At 33.6% G+C, this 22461-nt stretch overlaps 2 protein-coding genes and 1 long non-coding RNA gene across 6 annotated transcripts in view; 1 reads left to right on the top strand and 2 right to left on the bottom strand.

The window, feature by feature from the left end:
* The window catches only part of Oatp26F (Organic anion transporting polypeptide 26F), a 41061-nt gene extending 26729 nt beyond the window's left edge, over positions 1–14332 (bottom strand). The window contains exons 1-3 of one of the 2 annotated variants that reach the window (XM_086911507.1): positions 14314–14332; positions 13857–14234; positions 8418–8473 (exon numbers count right to left, since the gene is read on the bottom strand). In XM_086911507.1, coding sequence (XP_086767633.1) covers positions 8418–8465 — 48 coding nt within the window. In that variant the 5' untranslated portion in view covers positions 8466–8473; positions 13857–14234; positions 14314–14332. Of the gene's footprint in view, positions 1–8417; positions 8474–13856 lie in introns of both variants that reach the window. The other variant, XM_086911506.1, reaches the window with a different exon arrangement.
* The window catches only part of LOC105736051 (uncharacterized), a 45926-nt gene extending 27277 nt beyond the window's left edge, over positions 1–18649 (top strand). For all 3 annotated transcript variants that reach the window (XR_015293135.1, XR_015293136.1, XR_015293137.1), the window contains exon 4: positions 18132–18649. This is a non-coding gene — a long non-coding RNA (uncharacterized LOC105736051). The remainder of the gene's footprint in view (positions 1–18131) is intronic.
* Positions 17398–21931, bottom strand: LOC100862993 (uncharacterized). The gene is made up of 8 exons (XM_086911510.1): positions 21494–21931; positions 21318–21390; positions 20606–20809; positions 19568–19690; positions 19034–19218; positions 18682–18811; positions 18146–18444; positions 17398–17765 (listed from the first exon to the last, which is right to left on the bottom strand). The coding sequence occupies exons 1-8, from the start codon at positions 21531–21533 to the stop codon at positions 17566–17568; spliced, it is 1254 nt and encodes a 417-aa protein (XP_086767636.1). The 5' UTR covers positions 21534–21931; the 3' UTR covers positions 17398–17565.
* Positions 21932–22461: the final 530 nt, after the last annotated feature.

Raw genomic sequence — 22461 nt, 5'->3', positions numbered from 1 at the left:
GCGATATATACCCATCGATCCCGTAAAAACAATCCCGTAAAACAAGCATCAATATCCGTGATTCCCTCGAATCCTCATCAAATCTATCCAAGGAACCGTGTTACACACGAAATCCCCTTCTCCCCTCTCTTTTCCACGATATTCCGTTTCGTTTTGAATCCCCGAAGGCGTCCACCATCCCATCCCAAATCGAATACCGCGTTCATTAAAACGCACGTTGAACGGCGATTTGTTTGACGAGCTTCGGGCTCGTGGACATTATCCAACAGGAGAGAAGAAGAAAAAACGCAATATGCGCGCATGTTGCGCGCACACAATGGCGAAAAGGCCGTGTGCCCGATGCGCGTACGTGTGGATCACGCGTAGGTGGGAGAGGGGAGGAGGGATAAATACCCTTTCGGGCACGTTTCGACGGCCACGCGACCGCCTCGACATAAATTTCGTGGATTTAATAGAGATCCATGGCTTCCGGTTTCGAGGGGTCGTAAAGGCCACTATGGCGGCCATGCTTTCTCATGCTGGATGTCGATGTCGATTATTTGTTTTTCCCTTTCGATTCTTCAGTTTTGAACACGTTTTGAAAAGTGCACGCGTTCTCGTTACGAGTTACGTTTGCAGAGTTATTGGATTAAAATTATGTTTGAAAATTGGCAGGAGATTATTGAAATTATTGTATCGTTTAAAATTTGATTTTTTAAAAAAAGTGAAGAATCTGTGCGAATCGGATACGGACCAACCCGACGAATTAGAAATATGTTTCGAAAATGGAGGGAAACGGGTGGATGAAAACAGCGATAAAATAACACGTTCGAGTAAATTATCCTGAATTTATGGGGAAAGAATTGGACACAGCGTGACGAGAGATTTGTTTGTCAAATACCGGTTATTTATTGCTTCGATGGAATAATTGGGAGGGCTCCCTGGTTGAGTGGTTGAATAATGGTTTTTGGAATTTCGTTTAGTTTGATGAGCGTGGATTATTCTTAATTCCTGATTGAATTTAAATATTATACGTTTTACGTTATAAAAATTTAATATCGTCTTTTGCACGTAGTAATTACTCTTCGCGTTAATTATGCAAAAAAAATTATGTTTACGAGCTCCTAGATATTTAAATAATGGACGAGGAGACCACGAAGACTCGTACTATAAAAAGAAAAATGTTGTACAATAAATTAATTCATTTGAAAAAAAAAAAATGTTTAATTTTTCATACTATTATACGTTTCGTATTTAAAAATATATTTTACAGCTCGTAATAATTCTTAATTTTTAAAGGCCATTCCAATGTTTTGTTACTCCTGCAGGAGCTTTATATTCTGTGCACTATTATATCTACTATATTTAAATTTAAAGGATAATTTATAAAATTTTATCCAGTAGTGCACGCTATTGTAAAATTTGTAAACCAAATGAATACTAAAAAACTAAAATTATTACACGTATGATGATTAAATACACGAATATTTTATTCTTAATTCCGCTCTCGAACCCGTGATCACGTTTCATCGACGCCTATGCAAAGGGTTAAACAACGGCGCGTGTCATCCGTGGGTGGCCTATTCTGAATGTTTAGAGGAAGTTTCCAATAATTTTCTATTGAATTTATTAACACCTACGAAATCGTTTCATTTCGGGCACGCACCAACTGTCCCTCGTCAATGGGAAAGAAAAATACCGTCTCGATAATTCTTTGTTTCAATTTCGTTTGTCCACGTGCGTGCGTCTACTCTCACCCTTCGAAAATTTAGAAACTTTGTTGTATCCGTTGCATTAGTTATAAAAGAAATTAACTATTAAATAGATATTTCGTAATTTGGCAAAGAGAGTATGTAATTTCACTAAACAAGAGTTGAATTAAATAATCATTATTGTATTTGCTAAAATTATTATCTTAAAAATTTCCATCCTCGCGTTAAATGACACGAAAAATTCATCTTATCTGTCAAATTCTTAATTTCAAATCACGTTTTTTAGAAACAAAAATTCTCGTGTTTAAAAATTCCTCTCCAACACCCGTTGCAATTGTGACTGTTTCAACCAACCAACGGCTTCATCATCTCTATTAACATTAAGCTCATTCATCTCTCGTTACTTTCGTTAAAAAAAAAAAAAAAAAGGAGGGAGGGAGAAAAAAATTTCACCGCAAACCGCTCAATTCCTAGTAATCGATGCCAGTCGCGGGTTTAATTACGCGATGCCCGCGGGACCAATGCTCTTTTTTTATCTTTATTTTTATTCCAGGATTGCATCCACTCGAAAGAATCGTACGAGCCATATACAAAAGCCAAACTGACTCAAACTCTATCGAAATTAATCGTTTTCTTTCTAAAAAAAAAAAAAAAAAAAAAAAAAAAAAGTTCAAACATATTAATGAAACGTCAGTTTCATTTTTGTTTAAAAAAAAAAAAAAGAACTGCTATTATTTTTACGGACTATTATTTTCAAAATTTATCAAACGAATTTGGACTAACAATGTAATATAAAATCGTAACACTGGTCATTAATTAATCCATAAATTGTAGTTTAAACGGAATAAATGGACACAATTATATACGTGCATTCTTTTTTTCTAACAAAAATCCGAAAAATCCTTTTTGATCATCATTCAAACACTTGTGGACGCTAATCTGCATCCATGATAAAAGGATCAAAATTTTGGGAAGATCAAAATATTTCCCCCCGCTATAAGAAAATATAAATAACAAATAACCACTAATTCATTATCGTACTCGAGTATTTGTTATTCCAATTGATCAATCGATTTGACCAAACTTTCGTAAAAACCTAATCTAATAAAAAAAATACTGTTTCCAGCCATCGATTCATTATCCACACGTTTGAATCAGGTATCCACGAGTTAACCAAAATGTCCAAAACGTTCTCTGTTCCCGCTCGGCGACGATCGTCGAGTGTAAAGCGACTCGCGGGAAAACCGAGTCGCGATATTCTTACACTCTTACTCCGCGTGTAATGGAATACATTTTTGCACTTTTCCCGCTGCTCTTTTTCTCCTCTCCCCCGTTTTTTCCTCCTCCCCTCTCCTCTCGTCGCAGCTTCTCTCGTTTCGCGGCCTCTTTCGGCCGCACTCAACGCTCGCTCGGCTCGAAATGAAAACGAGCCTCAAAAGAGCTTTGTACGCGCTTCCGTCACGTTCGATATTCGTGCGTTCTTTTATACCACGTCACGTTTTTCCTGCGAGGATTTCACGGTTCTAGAGAAAGAAACACCGGGGGTCTCGTTCCTCTCACACCAACATCGACCGAGTGACGTTTGTCGCCTAAATTCCTTTTTCTTCCACTTCCTTTTACTTTCTTCCATTTTTCCTTTATATCTTTTTCCTCCTTTTTCCCTTTGTTTTTGTTTTTTTTTTTTTTCGTCGGTCGGTTCCCTTTTCACGTTCATTGTGCGCGCGCGCGTTTTTTCCCTTCTTTTTCTCTTTGATTCCTTTTTGTTTCTTGCCTCCTCCTTGTTTGTCGCTCTATGTATGTATTTTCGTAACACGGCGTTGAATCGAAAGTTCACAATCGAGAGTGAAATCTCGTAATTAATGTTCCTTGTAACGAGCAGGCAGGAACACCTTGAATTCGGATTTATCTCGATCGCGAAAGAAATTTCGTGGATCAATGAAGCTTGGGAAATTTTTAATTTGTTAATCGTGCGTATTGTCGAAGTATAAAAATTCGATATACAATCGAAGCTTTATATTAATTTCTCAACCCCAACATAATTCCTCGCAAACTGTTCAGCTCAATAAAAAAAACCATCGTCAAATAGTGCTTCAGCAATACACGAAAACTGCAAACACCCATTGGAAACACTCCAACAAAACCTCGATGCAACTCTAAATACTCGAACCGTCGACGTTAATTACCTTTTCAATTAATCGTTTCCCATAACTTGCCTAACAATCGAGATATCCCTATTTCTTCTCCAAACACGATACCTCAATATTTCCAAAAATGAATTTTTGGACAACGAATAGAAATTAACCGAATTTGAAATAAAAAATTCAATAGAAAGAAACTGTTCTCAAACTTTTCCCAATCTCATTCTTATCTTTTCTTAAGTAAACCACTTTCATCGCACGAAATACCAAATTAAGTAATACGATCCTTATATAAAACCGAAGTGTATAATGTTCAGCCTCGCCTGAAAAATTTACACGCGCGCACAATAAAAAACTTGTACTCAACGAAATCCACTGGTCGCTCGTAAACACCGCTCTGAAAACCATCGATCAATTACCCCTTTCAATCGCCGATAAGTTACGCAAACGATTCGAGCACGCTTCAAATATGGCGGGAATATCTCGATCGTGGCGGAAGTTAGACGCGGCAAACTTTTCCCGCCAGTCTCTCGCGCATTCCTAACGACTCCATTCAGAAGTAACTCGATTTGTGGCCGGGCATAAAGTGAATACGTCAAACAGCTTGTTAATCCAGATTAAATGGCGCCCGGCCGGCGTTTCTCGCGAAACCCTCCCTCTGCCAATTATTTAGCCGGCCGTTTCGCTTGAATCGCTCGTTCGCGACTCCCTTCATAGTTTTCATCCGACGAACGCGACTAACGAATGCCTCCACCCTCTCTTCTCTACCCTCTTCCTCCTATTTTTCTCTGCCTCTGCGTCGCACAACGCATACTTGTTCTTTTCGAGGGAAATAGGGGGGGGAATGGATGATATCTGGTACGATTGATTGGAATTTTTCTTGTTAATGACTCGTTGCTTCTCTTTTTTTTTCGGTTTTTCTCTTTCGGGTTTTTATTACGAGGAAGGAAGGTAAGTTCTTTCGGTAAGTAAGAAAGTGGATGGAATCCGATTTCTGTGTTGGTGATTGTTATATACTGCTTGCTTTGTTGTTATTACTTTTAAAGAATAAATCGAGATTACAATTTTTTATTCGATCGATCCAGCCTGTTTTTAAATACCTTCTTGCTCTTCCCTTTTCTTCATTTCTCGTGCAGCTTATTTTTAACCTTCTTTGAGGATTTTTTATCGAGTTTTTTTTGAAAAAGCTAGATATTGGATGATTGGAATGGAGAATACTTGATCCGGGAAAATGCAAAGTTTCTTTTTTTTTTTTATTCCTAATAGAAAAGGTAAAGAGGGACACGATTGATCTCGATAAAAAACGAAAAAGCTCTGGCTTCGTAGAATTTTTTTTACATAGAATTTTGGCAATCTCGAAAATAAACTCGAAAATGGAGAGATCCATCGAGATTAAAAAATTATTCCCCGAATAATTATTCGAAAATCATCGCTCCCCTATTTAATCTAATTAATTCAAATCCTCCTTGAAAAATAACATTAATCAAGATACTACGCAACCTAAACAACCTCAACGACGATTCCGTTTCCTCGATCGCAATTGCGATTCATCATCCACTTCCCACGGATTTTTGACCGGTGCCCATCAATTTCGACGATACTCGTTCCATCCCCACCCTCCACTCCACTTTCTAACCATTATTTTTCTCTTCGACATCTTCGTCATGCCGCTACTCCTCGTAATTGCGGCACAATCGTGGCCCGCAGGCATTAACCGCGCGGCGCAACTCGTCCCTTCCATTGATAATACCAACGATAACAATGGCGAGCAAGCAGGGCGAACAAAGAAGGAAGGGGGGGGGGGGGCCCCGTGTGTAAAATATGTAGATCGGTCGAAATTTTCGTCCCATATTCAACGTCAATCTCTCGGCATTCTCCTCCCTCCCGGAAAATCGCGTCCAGGGAAATTGGGGCTTCCGTCATCTGCCGTGCTTCGCCTCCGGTGAATGATCTCATTTTTCTCCTGGATTGCCATTCATACGCGTATCTCTCCTTTGATTCGTCGAATTTCTCTCCTCTTCTTCCTCCCTCTATGCGCTCTCTATATTTTTATCCCTTTTTCTTTTAATTCTTCTTTTTTCTTTTTTTTTTTTTAGGTGGATAGAGCGATTGGGAAGATTGATGAGATTTATCGGAGTTAGTCGGTTAGATTGAACGGGGAGAATATGTGTTTTCATGAGATGTATTTTTGACGTCCGTTCCGGGATATTGGAAGGTGGAGAGTGATTTGCGGTTTGTCGGTGAACGCGCGTTCGAATTTTCTTCTTTTTTTCTGCCGTTTTTTTCGGCTTTTTCTCTTCCGTTTCGAGGTATTTATCGCGCGTTCATCGGTATAAATTGTTTTAAGGATCAATTCAAAGTTTTTACCTTAACAAGGTCTTAATCGATTAAGTAGAATTGATAAATCACACAGGATTCCTCGATGGAAAATTTTTGCCAAGCATTTTTTAATTACAGTTTCGATATACATATATATATATATATATATACATATATGTATGTACAGAATGCATCTCGAAATTGCAATTCGATCGAATCGGACCGCGCATACCGCAACCACGGAAATGAACTATTACCAATCTCATATACGGTTCCACAAACCGATCATAATTGCAATAATAACAATCGAACAGCTTATTAATCGCTTTCCTATTGAAACAATGTTTTCCCGACGATAAATGAAAAGGAATTTCATTTATGTAATGGCGTATCTCTATTTTCGATTATAAATAACAGCATCCTCAATTACGATTAATATCTAATTATATTCTCTTTGAACAATACTTATATAATAAAATTAGTACGCATCTTCAAAAAGATCCTTATTCCTCGAAAAGTAACGAGAAGATTCGAATAATTGTTTGAAATCCACAACGATCACAATTCCTTTCTTCTTCAAGAAAGAATTAGAGAAAAACTTTCGAAGGAAACGTTTAACATTTAACTCGTGAAATATTTTCTCGAACAAACATCTCTATTAACAAAGGTTTAATAATAGGAAAGTCTGGCAAGGAAACAACCCCTTTTCATTTCCTTTTTCCGTTTCCTCCACCAGAATGCATAGTTTGGGTACGTATCGAAAATGGCGCGAACCTGCTTTCACGGACGCACCAAACTCCCTTTTTAAATGAAAAGTAGGATCGGGATAACCTGGGCGAATAAAAGAGGTCTCGAAACGAGTTTACGTTGCACGCGCATTGTGCCACAGCTTCTCCACGACACACCACTTCTTCCAAGAATTCGGCTTGACTTTCCGAAAACCGCTTTCATCCGGCCAATATTCTTTAGGCAAACATCTTTGTCGATTTTTCCTATCGTTGTATTTTTCAGCGATCCTTTCGTGGCCCTCGACCGTGTAGATAGTAATATCGGGGAGTAAGTTTCAAGTTTTCTTTTTTATCCTTTTGGAAATGGAATCCTTTTGAGAATATATGTTATTGGGGAAAAGTTATTTGGGTGATTCAAATATTTTTGATTAGGATCGAAATGATCTTCTTTCAGAGAATGTTCACAGAATCCTTTTGAGAATATTTCTTATTGGGGAAAAGTTATTTGGGTGATACATCAAGTATTTTTGATTAGATTTGAAATGATTTATGATAGGTAGATTTATCCTCTTGAGAATATTTGGAAAATCCTCTTGAGAATGTTTACAAAATCCTCTTGAAAATGTTTATAAAGTCCTCTTGAAAATGCTCGTAAAATTCTCTTGAGAATGTTCATAGAATTCTCTTGAAAATGTTCACAGAATCCTCTTCAGAATGTTTAGAAAATCTTCTTGAGAATGTTCACAGAATCCTCTTGAGAATATTTGTTATTGGAAAAAATATATCAAGTATTTTTCATTAGTCTTGAAATGATTTTATGATAGATAGATCCAAAATTTATCTTCTTGAGAATGTTCATGGAATCCTCTTCAGAATATTTGTTATTGAGAAAAACAATGGAACGTTCGATTCGTTCTACATTCTTTCATTATTCAAATTCTATCTGCATACACAATAATCAATTTTGCGCAATAAAAATTCGCCGTAATAAAACCTTATTTTCCAACAATTTTCCCTTTATAATAAACCATACTAAAGTAATTTTAAAAATTAAACAACGCCTCGGGCGATAGTTGTTCGAAAGTTGAACAGCTTGCTATCCGACGATTACAACGAAAATGATTCAACAAAGTTCAAGCAACTTTAAAACACCAACCCACTGTTTCTTATCAGATCTTTTTTTCCCTCAAGCTTGTTCTAATCTCGCGACCGATAATCCAGAAATTCCGCCAGCAAACCAGCCTTTCATCTTATCCCACAAGCGAATAAACAAGCGCAATATCATTTTGCCCCGATTTCTACGAAAATTTGCATTTCAACATCGACTCCAGTTCAAATTTGCATAAATACTCGATCTATGTATAATTGTAGATTCGACCAATATATGCAAGATATAATAGTATTGCGTAAAATTTGACATTGTTTTCACCGAATAATGTTAATTACATTATTAGATTATTTGTTAATTTATAATAAAGGAGGAGGAAGGGAATTTTTATGTGATCTAACTCTGCGTTTATCACGAATATTCATCCACTCACCGCATTTTCTGTATTCGCGTCGTATCCAAGATTGTCCATCCCGGTCATAGTTTCGCCTGAAAAAAAGAAAAAGATCTTGTTAATTCAAAAATAGGAACTCTTTCGTTCACCCGGCAAAAAATTCGAGTTACGTTGTTTTGCCATCACACTTGTGGATCGCAAACAATAAATTCAGTGCATTCTCAAACGGTAAGACAATCCGTTGAGACGTGCGAATGAACCATAATGGAGCTGGCAACGATCGAACTAACAAGGTAATAGATGCTTCGGTTAAATTATGCAGTCTGTATGGAATGTCTTTGAGCAAAGCGTCTTCGAACAATCCGTTCGTATTATTCTTATAACAACTTAATTTCTTCGACTAATAAAAATATGACTTTTTACAATCTGCTCTTCTCCAATCATGATATTACTTCTATTAGAAATTGTCTTCTTAACAGAATACTCCGAAAGTTTGCACAACAACATTGAAATCGATTAAAGATTCTAGAATTTATTTGTCATAAATGACCTTTATTCCAAATACTTTTTCATCTTTCTCGCAGCGAAATTAATTCTCGCGTTTAACAATCGTCATAGCTTCCTCGTTACACTTTTCTTTAGTTACAAAACGAAAGGAAGAAACGATAAAGATCGATCGCGGTTTTTTCCAACGTAAGAGCCCTCGAACAGAGACATCTTTAAGTTCAACACGATTTCCCCATTACCGATTTTCTCCCGCGATTGCGCGCATCGAATTCACCATCGTTTATCAGACCTTTTTAATATTCCTCCAATTTCAATATTTTTCAATCATCCCCCTCGAGACGTTTGCAATTTCTCGCTATATTGATATTTGAATCAGAAATTAAATTGATCCAATTTTTATTTTAAAATTATTATTAAAATTTAACCTATTTATTTTTTTTAAAAAGATCGATTCATTATACAGAAAAGTAGAATTGTATTTTGATTCCAAGAATTTATTTAGTGTTTAAACCCATTTGTAAACTTCTTGGAACAGTTTACATTCGCTTTGTCTATTTTCATAACAATATCCGTAATTTATAGGAGAAGGCGCGCAATAACAGTAATAACGAAACAAGCTAGTTTCAGCTGACTTTCGCTTTTTCCACGTACGATTTTTCCTTATTCATTGTCTTGTATCGAGTAATTACCTACCTAGTAGAAGTAATCAAAAATATAAAATATACACGTTTCATTTGCAAACTTTTTCTCTCCCTTTTGTCTTTAATTATATAGAATTTATGCAAGCGAGCGTTGTCAGAAACGCAATATCCTGCTCTTCTTGGAAGAAAGCACAAAGATGGTAAAAACGGACCCCTTTTAATTCCATCGAGTTTTATTGCAAAACAGAACGCATGCAAATCCAATTGGAAATTTCAATTGTTAAAACTTGCGTTGAATATGCAGTGACTCGCGTTAATATTTGAAAATAATAATACTGGGGATATTGTTATGCTGTATACACACTTGTTTACAATATATTTATTAAATTGATCATCTTTCTTTTTTTAAAGAAATTGCAATATTATCTACAAGTAAATTGGAAATAAAAATTTTATTTACTTCGATATACACTTAATGTAAACGTGTAATGATTACAAATAATTTTCAACTAAAATAATTAAATAACAAAACCAAAATGAAACTCGAATTGTAAACTTTCGGAGATATTAAAAAAAAAAAAAAAAAACAATTCCGATGAAAGGACTAAAATCCCCTCATAAAATAATCCGAAAATATTCATCGCCGTGTCCATCCTCCTCCCTTATCTCCGACCCATTCGTGCCCAAATCTAATTACCCTTATAATTTCCACGCGTGGAAATCCACCAGCCTATAAATCGCCGAGAAGAGAAGCCGCTTTATCTCTCCGTACGCTCAGAGTCAATGCATAGAACCGTCCACCGTTGCAGAACAGTCTGTATCTCGGTTTTTATTACCGTGAAGGAAGCGCGAATTCGTGCTTTATCGCGAGGAGGACCACCCACCCACCCATCCGTTCGATTCGAGCGGTGGAGTACGCGTGTATGCTGACAGGACACTTTATTTATCGTTGCCTCGTTTTGATTTTTTTTCCTTCTTTCTTTCCTTTTTTTTTTTATGATTACGTACACAGATCCAGAGAAATATTCGTGGCTTCACGGAATTTTAAAGCCGATCGAAACGACGCTTCGAAGGAATTTTTATTGGGGGCGATGATAGGTCAGGGCTTGGAGCAATTTTTTTACAAGGGGTTATTCTTTTAAGCAGATAGGTAACTTGGGAAATGCTCCTTTATGAAGAAGAAAGTTTTAGAAAAATTAAGCAGGGGAGGTATGGGTAGATAAGATAGAGAGGATAAGAAGATAAATAAATGTGTATATATAGAGAGAAGGTAATTCAAGATATTGGAAATATCTTTGAAATTTCGATGACGATGAAACTAGATCGCTCATCTAATCTAATCTGGCCTGATTATACTTCATTCGTGAATTTCAATCTGCTATAACTAGTTATCGATTAAAATGATATTTATATGATAATCGATACGTTTCCTAATAAATAAAAATTGCACGTTTAAATTTTTGGCTTCAAATCGTGACTCGTGACGCGTTTAGAAACACATCTGAAACGTGTTTCGTGTCAGAAAAATGCCCGGCCATATATTAAAAAGGTAAATCTGGATTGCTATACAGGGAGAAATTTGTTGGGAACGTATGCACTACGTCTCGTGATATACCGAGCAGATTAAAATAAATATTTCAAGTGGTGCAGTGCGTATTATGGCACGGCCAAACTTTCTCACAGGTGTGATATATACAAAGGATTATATATAAATTTATATTAGAAATATTTACTAACCTGTGGACAGTTTTTACCAGAACAAAATGGATGTGATAAATGAAACCGTGTTGGAACGTTATTGGAACAAGATTAACCCGTTAAGGTTAATTCGACTTGGTTTTCTTCTTTTTATTTTCGGTCGATAGATTCTTTTCGTAGATTACAACGTTTAATATTTATTATCTGCATTAATTATTTTTTCGAAAAATTTTTTCCACGGCAATAATTACGCAACCGAGATCGCTCTGTTAATTAATTCGCTTCCGTCTTCTCCCTTTTCTCACTGACGTTGCTAATTAGGGGCTACAACGAAGACACTTGTACCTTGGCCAAGGGTGTAAAAATTAGCTTGATTCCTGTTACAATGATTTATACGTGAATCTTTTTCATCAATGGAATCACCTTTTAAGGCGTTGAATTCTAAAAGTACGTAACACTTTGGACTCCTTAGAGAGTTAAATCTAATTACCTGAAACGGAATGATCTAAAACAGAAATAAAAAATGTTCCAAAGTGTTTTGCATTCTTTCCATTTTTCCTTTTTTACTCGTTGAATTCGCTTGAGGCTAAGACGAATTCTTCAGATTTTCCGATCGCTTTGTTTGCTTTGACTAAAATGCTTTGGCTAAAATTGACGCGACGTCGACGGTTTCGTTGCTCCTTTAAATGAGAAATAGTAGATTTGAAATAGGGATATATACTCGTGAACGATTTCTAGATTATGTAAATCATTCTTTTCGCGAGAGAATTGATCGCGTTCATTGTACAATGGCACAGATAAAATGCGTATTCGACATTCTTTTATTTTGATCGAATTTGCTGAGAAATCATATTTTTGGTGTCAATGTTGCAATACGTGTTGCAAATAAAAATAACACTTTTGATTGGTTGAATGTTTTCGATACGAAAATTTCGAATTAAATATCGAAACCATTAAATTTAAAACTGCATTAAATCTCTTCTCACTCTTTCATCCACCTCAATCCCTTTGATCCACCCTCTTACGAAATTCTTTAATTACTCGTCGCCTCGAAGCAACGCGAGATAATCGCTCGAATCGATTACAACGAGATCGTTTTAATCTGTAGCCTAAAGAGATTTCCTTTCTCTTGGACCACGAAAGAACGTGTCAGTCTAATAAAATACGCACAACGCTGTAAAACCGGTTTCCAGAGCCACAGAATTGACGAGGACTTGTAATAGTTTCAGACAAAAAAAAAAAAGAAAAAACTAAAAAGTTTAACATTTCATTTAAATACTGTTTAAACATCTTATTTTAACGTTTAACGTTTGTGCAAATTTGAAAATGCTTAAATCATGAACAAATACAATTTATTATTTAAATGGTGAATGCAAAAGATGCTTCACGTTTTTACTTCACGTAGTTCGTGTAGATCGATATTTCTATTTACGTTTTATTAATTTACAATTATATCAGAAATACTGCAGAATCATCAGCAAAAATAAATTTTTTGTACAAATCTCGTTATTCATTCAATACGTTTACGTACAACGATATTTTTTTACTCAATTTCTTTTTCCTCTTAAAGTATGTATTATGAGCAATTAGGTCGCGAAAAATGGTAATTCTTTGAAGCATCTGGGCCCAAAGCCCTGCATTATACCACACTATAAAATGTTAAAATTAAAAATTGCCTTTGAAATATTATTCTTTTTTTTTTTATATTTCAATGAGATATATCTCATATTTTCCTCGAGATAATATTTTTATGATTTCCAATTAATATACGTACTTGAAACGCTATTTATTTATTGTTTAAATGTTATCTCATATAAAAGTTTATTTGCAAAAATTTATTTTTCCCAGTTTCGTCGAAGAAAGAAAAAAATGCACGATTCCTCATCTTCGAATACGATATTTACGTTATGATTATGACTCTCTGGTGACGTGAATCCAGGTGCAGTTAGCGTGATTACAGTTTAATCGGAGTTATTATGAGATTTAGTGACACTTTGACGAGAAACTGAATGTACGTTCGCGGAAAATAGATTGGGAAATAATTTCTTATCAAATTGGATGTTTTTACATTTTTCTGAATCATTGTTTGTTGTTTATCTTGAGTAATTGTTGTGCCTGACCTTGTTTACAGATAAGTATGATATGCGTTTTCTATAAGATTGAGAAAAATATTGAATATGTTTATTTCATTTCGATTAAACTTTTTTTTTTACAAATTTTTAAGAAAAATTCTTTTCACGTAGAATAATAATAAATAAGTAATTAAAATAAAATGTAAGCTCCATATATAATTTTTTTAAAAAGAGAAAACAAAAATGCAAAATCGAATGATATAAAATAACGTAAAGAAGAAACAATGAAAGAAAAGATATTTCCTATCTTCTTAAACAAGGCAGTTTAGTTTCTTAAACATTGTGATATTTAATGTAACGATATCCTCGTGCAACGTGTAATATGCAAAAACGTCAAACTTTAAACATTAGCGATAAATCGCTATCTTACGATCAATTGTCACTGATTAAACTCGTAAAAACTTGTATTTTTCAACTTGTATTTCAGAAAAATTTGTCGATATTTCTCGATATTCGAAAAAAATTTTATTTTGTCAGATTCATAATTTGATAAACAATACCTTTACGTGCACCTGTACTCCATTAGTCACGATCCCCCACATACAAACTTATCCACTTGTTTCCTCGAATCACGCCACCAATCTTCTCTTCAAACTTTCACGTCGATTACTTAGCCTTGAAAGATTCTTGCGTTATTTCCTTATACAAAATTGAATATTCCGAGCGAAGGACATGCGACGAATCGATCACTATTCTTTACATTGTTCCTGATCGATGGCACGCTTGAATGTAATTTCTTTTCGAAGAGTTCACGAAGAAAAGCAATCCTCGTCAATTTTTAAGCGTTTCTTAATTTTAACGTATGATGATATTTTTAATCCTTAAAACTCCATCGATTCCTTTTTAAATTTTTATTATCACACGTTCAACAAGTATATCTGTAATTGTATCGATCAAATTGAATCACGAAGTCGTAAATCTCACGATTCAAATGTAACAAGGATTTATTTAAATTACATTCTTTCAACACCAATGTTATCAAAACCGATCTGTATTTATAAAACGAATTCTTCGTTAAACTGTATTTTAATTTCTCATCGATTTTTTCAACTCTTCAAGTTGATCTTAATTCGTAATTGATATTAATTAAATTTCTTTTTTTTCTTAATTCTTCATTCACTGGATACGTTCAACTTTTGTCTCATGAACAAGAGACTTTAAGAAAAGGTGTCCCGTTTAAAGCGCGTCGAATTGTCAACCGACCAATCATGCGACACTGTCTTACTGAGACTGAGTAGAGAACACCGACTGAGACAGTAGCATAACGTCTGTTCGCATAAGTATAGAATCGCGAACTTTCGAGGTAGTTTCTCCCACTCATCGAAACGTTTCCATATATTTGGTATTTCTCGATGGATATGCAATCCTGTTTGAAGATACATGTCGCGACAAATATTTGAAACGATTTTTCACATTTATCTACACGATAATCACAATATTCTTCTGAATGTTTTTATTCAAAATAATATTAGTTATTTCGTTTATTTTTACACTATATTTAACTGTTTCTATACCATGTTGAAACAATTAAGAAAATGAGTGTTGTGATATTTCTACGTTGATTTATTCATAATTTTTTTATTTTATTATTTTCCAAGTCTTGACAATAATATTACAACTTCGTACAATTCCTCTCCATTCATCCACCACTCGTTCCAATTTGATACAATCCTTTCTCGCGTTCTTCTATAACACAATCTCTTGTGTATCATTTTGCAAAACGTGCACGATATTTAAAACGTTTTTTTTTTTTTTTTTTTTTTTTACGAATGTATAAACACGTTCGAGATCAATAACAGGGATCAACGCGTAAATATTTATTTCGTCGATTACAACTTTTCAGAAATTACGCGCATACACACCTTTATCTTCGACATCCACGTAACGTAAATATTTTGCAAATTTCCCTCAATCAATATATATTTGAATTTATTATATCACATCTCGTACCGATATTAAACGATAATAAGCTTTTATAAATTCCTATTAATAACGACAATATACACATTCATTTTGAATATGAATTAAACCAAATATAAATCACAATTCATACGTATTAATTTCAGGGAGGAAATTTAAATTAAATCTTTACTTTGCAATCTCGTGTCGCAATTGAATCAAATTACTCGAAAATTAATTTTTAATATCATTTTCGAAACATCCTAATCTTTTTCGTATAATAATATGTCGTTTCACGATATAAATTATTCATTTACTATCGACACATTCGTTCGTACATTCTAAATATTATTTCCAAGTGTCGTTTTCTTAAATAATTCCAATTATCCATTTTGCCTCAAATTTTTTAACAACATCATCTTTTAAACAACAACAAATAACATTACTTATCGAATAACGGTTAACATAATTAAAATAATTATCTGAAAATCATTATTTCATATTAAATTTCGTCCAGATCTGAATCCAATTTATGAATAATTCTTACTCACCTCGCATGCAAATTAGATGATAAATTATTTTAGAAAACAACACAATATGATCAATACAGCGAGATTGAATCCAAGTCGTTTTAAAAGTCGAGGAACGCATCTCGTATCACGTTCTCAAAATTTAAATCGAACCATTTTTTTTCTTGTTCATTACAGATAAAAAAAAAAATTACGAATATCAAAATTAACAAAATTAATTCATTCTTGAAATTTCCTTTAACGGTGTAATCCTTTTTCCAAACTTTCTATCGAAAATTGAATTCGATCATAATTATATTCAATAACCGTACAATTATTTAAATAATCTTTTTATTTATCCATTAACATCAATGGACTCTTCAAAATTTTCTCAGCCAGCTGAGTCTTCGCTGCAAAAATATTGAAAATACTCCACTCGTATATATATAAGGAGAAATAACATTCCTTCGAGGATCACGAGTGTTCATTTTAAAATTATTACACCCGCCTCCTCACCGCCACTTAATCGCCCTTGATAATGCTGACTGTGGAGAGTTACGCAATTTTTAGAACGCGATATATTGTTTTAATTGCCGTGCAATGCAACGTAGGTGCAATTCCACTCTTTAAACGGGGCGACTTTTAATTAAACGTCCCGCCACAAGTATTCGTGTACGAGTTTCGTTATAAAACGACGCGGTGTGGTTTTGATGGAAACCGTTGCTAACAAATATTCATCTCCTCGTTACACCTTCATACACGTTTCATTTAATATATTTAGAAATTGTGTGAATAATTTGTGCTTTGCAAACAATTCACTCGCGGAGATATTGCATTCCGTACAATTAAGCTCATTTTGTTATTTACAATTGGATTGTGCGATACATGCGGATATTAGGATATTACACAGCGTTTCTCAACTTCCTTCTTGACTCTCTTTGCAAACGATTATCCTCGTGTGAAAGATTTAATCTTTTGCATTGGTAATTGTGTTGGAACGAATGAACAAATAAATGGATTTCGTTATAGGAATGAAAGTTTTTAAAATTATCTTGTGAGATTTTCTTGACATCTTTTTATGTCGATATGTCAGTGTAATTATTTTGGAATAAATAGATTAAAGGTAATAATCGCGACCTTTGAGAAACACTGGAATAATACCGTAGAATAGTACAATTTGTAACGTTGAGTTTCGAAAATTACATTTATTTTATGATATTACAATGATATTACAACGGGTAATAAACCATAAAATATTCCAAATAAATACCAATTTGTAATTTGTCTGAACTGTTTATTTGGATTTGAAATTTAGAATTTAATTATAAATTAGAAAAATTTTATTTCAAGCAATAATATTTTTACTATCTACTGTAATTTATAATTAATTTATGTGATCGAATGTCTTAAATATTGAATGTTTCTTGTAGATATCTATGCTTGTAATATATTATAATAATTTTTATACTATTTATTTCCTCAGATCCGCATCTCTACTTAAGTCTCAAATTATTTAAAAATCACTTACAAAATGTTAGGATTCCTCTTGTACAATTTAATCTCTTTAAACACTTGCATTATAAATTTCTGGAAAACTTGAAATTTGAATATAATTTGATTGAAATTCAAATTGTATTAAAAAAAAAAAAGTACTTTTATTTCAATTGAAAAACATTTAAGAAAGTATTCAAACTTAATCTATAAAAGAATGGATAACATTTTAAAGTGCATAAAAATATACGACATAAACAATGAACAAAATCACAAGTAAGAGCTAAGGGCACACCTGAAACCAATCGAGTCATCTCCAAATCATACAAGTGTTATCTTTACTCGCTGTGATAATAGTATCGCCATTATAAGAGAATGCACAACTGAACACATCGTCTGTGTGACCATCTAATGTCTGTATGCAGCATCCATTCTTTTCCAAAGACCACAATTTCGACGTTCTGTCCAAGGATGATGTCAGCAAATGTTGACTATTTGGGCTGAAACACACTGTATCAATTTCCTCCATTATTTTCTATTAAATATTTCTCTTTCCAATTATAAATTTCCATTTATATCCTTTATCTGTATTCATAATCATTCTAAATTATTTTGTACAAACTATCCTGCTGTACGTTTTCAATAGTTTGTTATTTAAAATAAGTGAATAAAGTAAGAGGAAGAAAAGTTAACTTTACAATTCTTACTGCAAAAATAAAAAGATTATTAACATCAACTTATATTCTTGTCTACATTATTTTATCTACTTTTCCCTATCAATAAAAACTTAAAATATTAAAATATTAAAATATATGAATATTAAAATATTCATAGGATGATCAAGTTTTTCTAACAAATTTGCATTGTATGTAACAGGATGATTGGATCACCTTTCGAAACTTCTTCTCGATGACCTTTCATCAAGGCTAGCTGCTTGAAATTGGTGCTTACATCCCAAACTCTGGCTGTGGTGTCGCTGCTCGCAGTGGCCAACTTTTTCCCATTGTTGTTGAAGGTCAGGTCCAAGACCTCGTCGTCGTGTCCTCGAAATGTGACCAGGCACGAGTTCATTTTCGTGTCCCAAACTTTGGCCGTTTTATCCATCGACGATGAGGCGATCAACGAGCAATCGAAGTTATAAATGCAGTTCGATAATTCGGATCGATGACCGATTAACACGCATATGCGACTGGAAAAGAAGTAGAGTAGAGAGTAAGTAACAAGGAGAAAAAGAATATGTTAAGTATATCAAAAACTTTCTTTACTCTTCTCTTTGGGATTTACGTGTTTTAATTATTATTGTATAATTTTCAAGATTTTGATTGAAAAAAATAATATTTGAAAAAAGATGTATGAATATTTTTAAATGGAATAAAAGTTAATTTGGGATAAAATTTTCTTTCTCTTTTTCTTCAAATAAACTCACGTGAGAATCCTCGTATCCCAAATGCTGACAGTGCCGTCAAAAGAACCCGTTATTATTTGATTTCCATCGTTATTGAAGTGCAAAGCGATTATTTCTGCAGTGTGACCTCTCAATATCCCTAATTCCTCACCTGTTAAACGAATTTTTATTTTATTTTTAAAAATCTTTTACTCGTTTTACATTCATTTAAACATTAATCGATTCGAATTTAACTTGAGTTTTATAAATTGAGAATGGAAAATACTATATTTTCCACAATTTTAGAGAAAAGTATATTAAACATGGAATTGGATTAAATTTAACAAATGATTAAATCTGCAAAATTCATATGATTGTATCCTGATGTAGATACCTGTTGTTATGTCAAATATTCTTGACGTCATGTCTAAAGATCCAGTTGCGATTTTCGTACAAATTGGCGAGAATTTGGCAACAACTACTTCAGCATTGTGACCCCTCATAGTTGCCGTGCAATGACCCGTCCGAGAACACCAAATTTTTGCGGTTTTGTCGAAGGAACCCGTTACGATTTTGTCTCTAAAAATCGAATGTATAAAAAAAAATTATTAATAGCAACAATTAAATAATTTAAAATCGAGAATATTTTTTAAATTAAATTAAAATCCTTCTTCATTACGACTTTTTTTTTTTTCAAATACGTAAAAGGTATCATCATTTTTTTTTTTTTTTTACATTTAAACATTTTATCTCGATTTTTTTTAGGTTATGAAATGATATAAAGTGTTTCAAGACGTGGTGTTGTGTACAAAGGGACTCTAGATAGAGATGTTTCATCGGCAAAGAGCGCATGAGAAAGACTGTATCCTCGTTTCCGGCCGACGGCAGTACAAATGAATTGTAAGAGCAATGGTTAAACGAGACGTACGAAATTGGGTTGTTGAAGGACACGGTGTAGACCACATTCTTATGGCCTTCGAGAGTAAGAAGCTCCGTTCCACTGTCAATGTCCCAAACTTTACACGTTCTGTCATAGCTGCCTGTCAAGCATCTATTAACAAATTTTAATATAAATTGTGAGAATATAATTTTATAGATCGTATATCGAGTCAAATTATTATTTCTTTAATACAGCCAATAAAGTAAGATGAGTTTTTAAATAATTTTTTTATAAATTTCAAATGCTTGTTGTTATTTGAAAATTTGAATAAAGATATAATTTTGTAAATAATTTAAGCAGTAATTCTTTTATCGTCTGAAATTGTATCGAATTGTATGAATTGTAAATAATTTTTCCCAAGTTACGAAGTGAATAACGAAGTAAAATTGATGGATAAAAAGGAGTATTGAACTTAATGACTTCCGCATTTCTGTTTTCATCAAATTAAGGATGGAAACAGTTTTAGATACTAATTTGCAAGAAACTTTGTTAAAGATACATTTCCACAATCCCAGATGATAAAGGAGTTATTATTCTCTTTGTAAAAACTTTTCAGAAGGATGTAGACGGTAATTCTGAAATAGATGGTCAAACTTTAGAAGCTTATCCCGCTCATTTTAAGAATGAAATAGGTAATATGAACATAGCACAACGAATGTTCACGAGTTACTTTTGCAATAAACTTTTACAAAAGATACCAGTCTCTCGGATCTTCTTTAAGTCTTCTTTACCTAGACATTATAAGATTAGATTATTCTAGATATAAATATAAATATTTCTTGAAATATTTTTATAATGCAACTTTTGCGAATTTACGAACAAAAATATTAAAATAATTAATATATCTATGAAATAAATAATTTTGAATAACGTATCAATAGTTGTAATTTCAGATTTTCAATAGCTGAATTTACAAGATAATTTATATTTTAAAAAATATACCATCCGTTTCTGATTTACCCTTTTACACTACTTTCATGATAACTAAATTTAGAATTGTGGTGGGACAATCTTAATCGGGAGTACCTTTTACCTAGTTTATCGAACGCGATATTCGTGAGGGGCAGAAGATGAGTCTGCAAGGTCTTGTATTTGTAGTAACGCTTCGGGTTTGTATCGCAAACTTTGGCTTGCAGCTTCTGCAGGGTCTCCACTAACTGCTCCATTACACTTTCGGTTATTACAGGCTCGGCCGCTTTTATGCTCTCCGCTAATGCTCTTATGTCCGTTCTGCAAAACGACACGTACACTAGTCTATTTGCCGCCAAGTAATTATACACCTACGCGCGCTCTCTTTCTTTTTTTTTTTTTTTTAAATAATCTAACCAACTTAATTGTGACGTGCGACTCTAACTCTCCTTTTTTTTCTGTTTTGATTTTTTTTCTCTTTTTTCTTTTTTTTTTTTTTACGACTGTAATCGCGCTTCGAGTTGTTACTGCGAGATTTTGTTTTTTAAATTATTTTAACTTTATGAATGTAATTATGTATCTAATAAAAGAAAAGCAAGAGAGATTGAGAGAAAATTTTTTGTAACACAGGTAAGTAAAGGATTGTTTGTCATTTAATATTGTATACGATAATTCTTTCGATTAATTGTAAGAAACGTTCGCGGAAAAAATTTTATGAGATAAAGACGAAGTAGCATTTCTATTATATACTCTTGACGAAAGAATAAAAGTATCAAATTCAAGTTCTAAGGTACAAAAAAAGAAGCTTGATATTAAAAAATTTAATTACTCGGCAGATAAGTCCAGAAGATCGATCATTTTCGTCTTGATATCTCCACCTTGAGTATACTCCAAGGCGAGACCTATAAAACGAAGAAAGATACATCAGAGAGAGATACATCGTTTTCGAGGTGTTGGCGACACGCGTTAATTTCCGCAAAAATTCATGCCGCTCGGTTGGCATACCTGGTGGAAAGTAACGAAGCAAAAACTTCATCAGCTTCATGTGGACATTCCAATTACAGCCACGTCCAGTGTTTTAGACAGCAACCAAATTGCCACGGGCCCCTCTCGAAAACGAGAGGAACCTGGATTTAATTATAAAACGTAATCGGCGTGCACGCGCGCGAATTAAACGCGAATCGTAGAGGTTAGTTTTTTTACCCACGGCTGTCAATGCAGTGACCCGCACCTATTCGTCGTGCGTGTCCAACTGCCTGATACGATTGCAGAAATAGACGAATCGCGGTATTGTGCGTTACCAAGGCATGTTTTGTCGATTGCATCCCGGTCTTGCGTAGAAATTTCGTGACCAATTATTCTAAATCTTGCAGAAAAGATGCCTAAATGAGACTTTGAAAGGTAAAATCGTGAAGGGCGAAGTTCAATAGAAAATTATTTAAACGAATAAAAGTCAATGAATTGAATCGATATTACTAACAATCTTAAAACAGATAAAAATTGAAAAAAAATAGTACTGTATTTTATTGTATTGTATAATTATAATTGATAAGATATTAATCAAATATTAAAAATTATAATATTTTTAGAATTTTTTTAATCTACAATTCCTCTAGATTTACAGAAAGCAACATATACTGTACACTGTATACTGTACACTTGCAACGTCTGAATCTTATCTATGCAATAGACTATATTGAGATTTCTAAGTTCTAAATAAAAAAAAAAATGTGAAGTTAATCATATATAGGCACTATCTCTTGAGCATATATATTCTATATATATTATGAACCAAATATACTTCAGTAAAATATACAAGAATAATAAAGAATAAAAATAGGTTAAAGATAGAGTAATATAATCATAACTATTTTTTAAGTGCCATAGATATCTTTCTGAAAATAGGGTAAAATAGAAGAACAATTGATCCATGGCACTATTAGAACTTTTTTAAAAGAAAACATTTTAAATAG

Source organism: Apis florea, unplaced genomic scaffold (assembly GCF_048593485.1).
Source record: "Apis florea isolate Af1SG1 unplaced genomic scaffold, ASM4859348v1 contig_3305_pilon, whole genome shotgun sequence".
NCBI lineage: Eukaryota > Metazoa > Arthropoda > Insecta > Hymenoptera > Apidae > Apis > Apis florea.
The sequence above is the reverse complement of the archived record's forward strand: the minus strand, read 5'-3'. Positions and strand labels throughout refer to the sequence as shown.

Excerpts from the sequence above, each read along its gene's own strand:
- LOC100862993 (XM_086911510.1), bottom strand. The coding sequence starts at position 21,533 with ATGAAGCTGATGAAGTTTTTGCTTCGTTACTTTCCACCAG. Across the intron at positions 18,812-19,033 it reads AATATTTGACATAACAACAG|GTGAGGAATTAGGGATATTG; the intron begins GTATCTACATCA and ends TTCGTTTAACAG. Across the intron at positions 18,445-18,681 it reads TGGGATACGAGGATTCTCAC|TCGCATATGCGTGTTAATCG; the intron begins GTGAGTTTATTT and ends CTTCTTTTCCAG.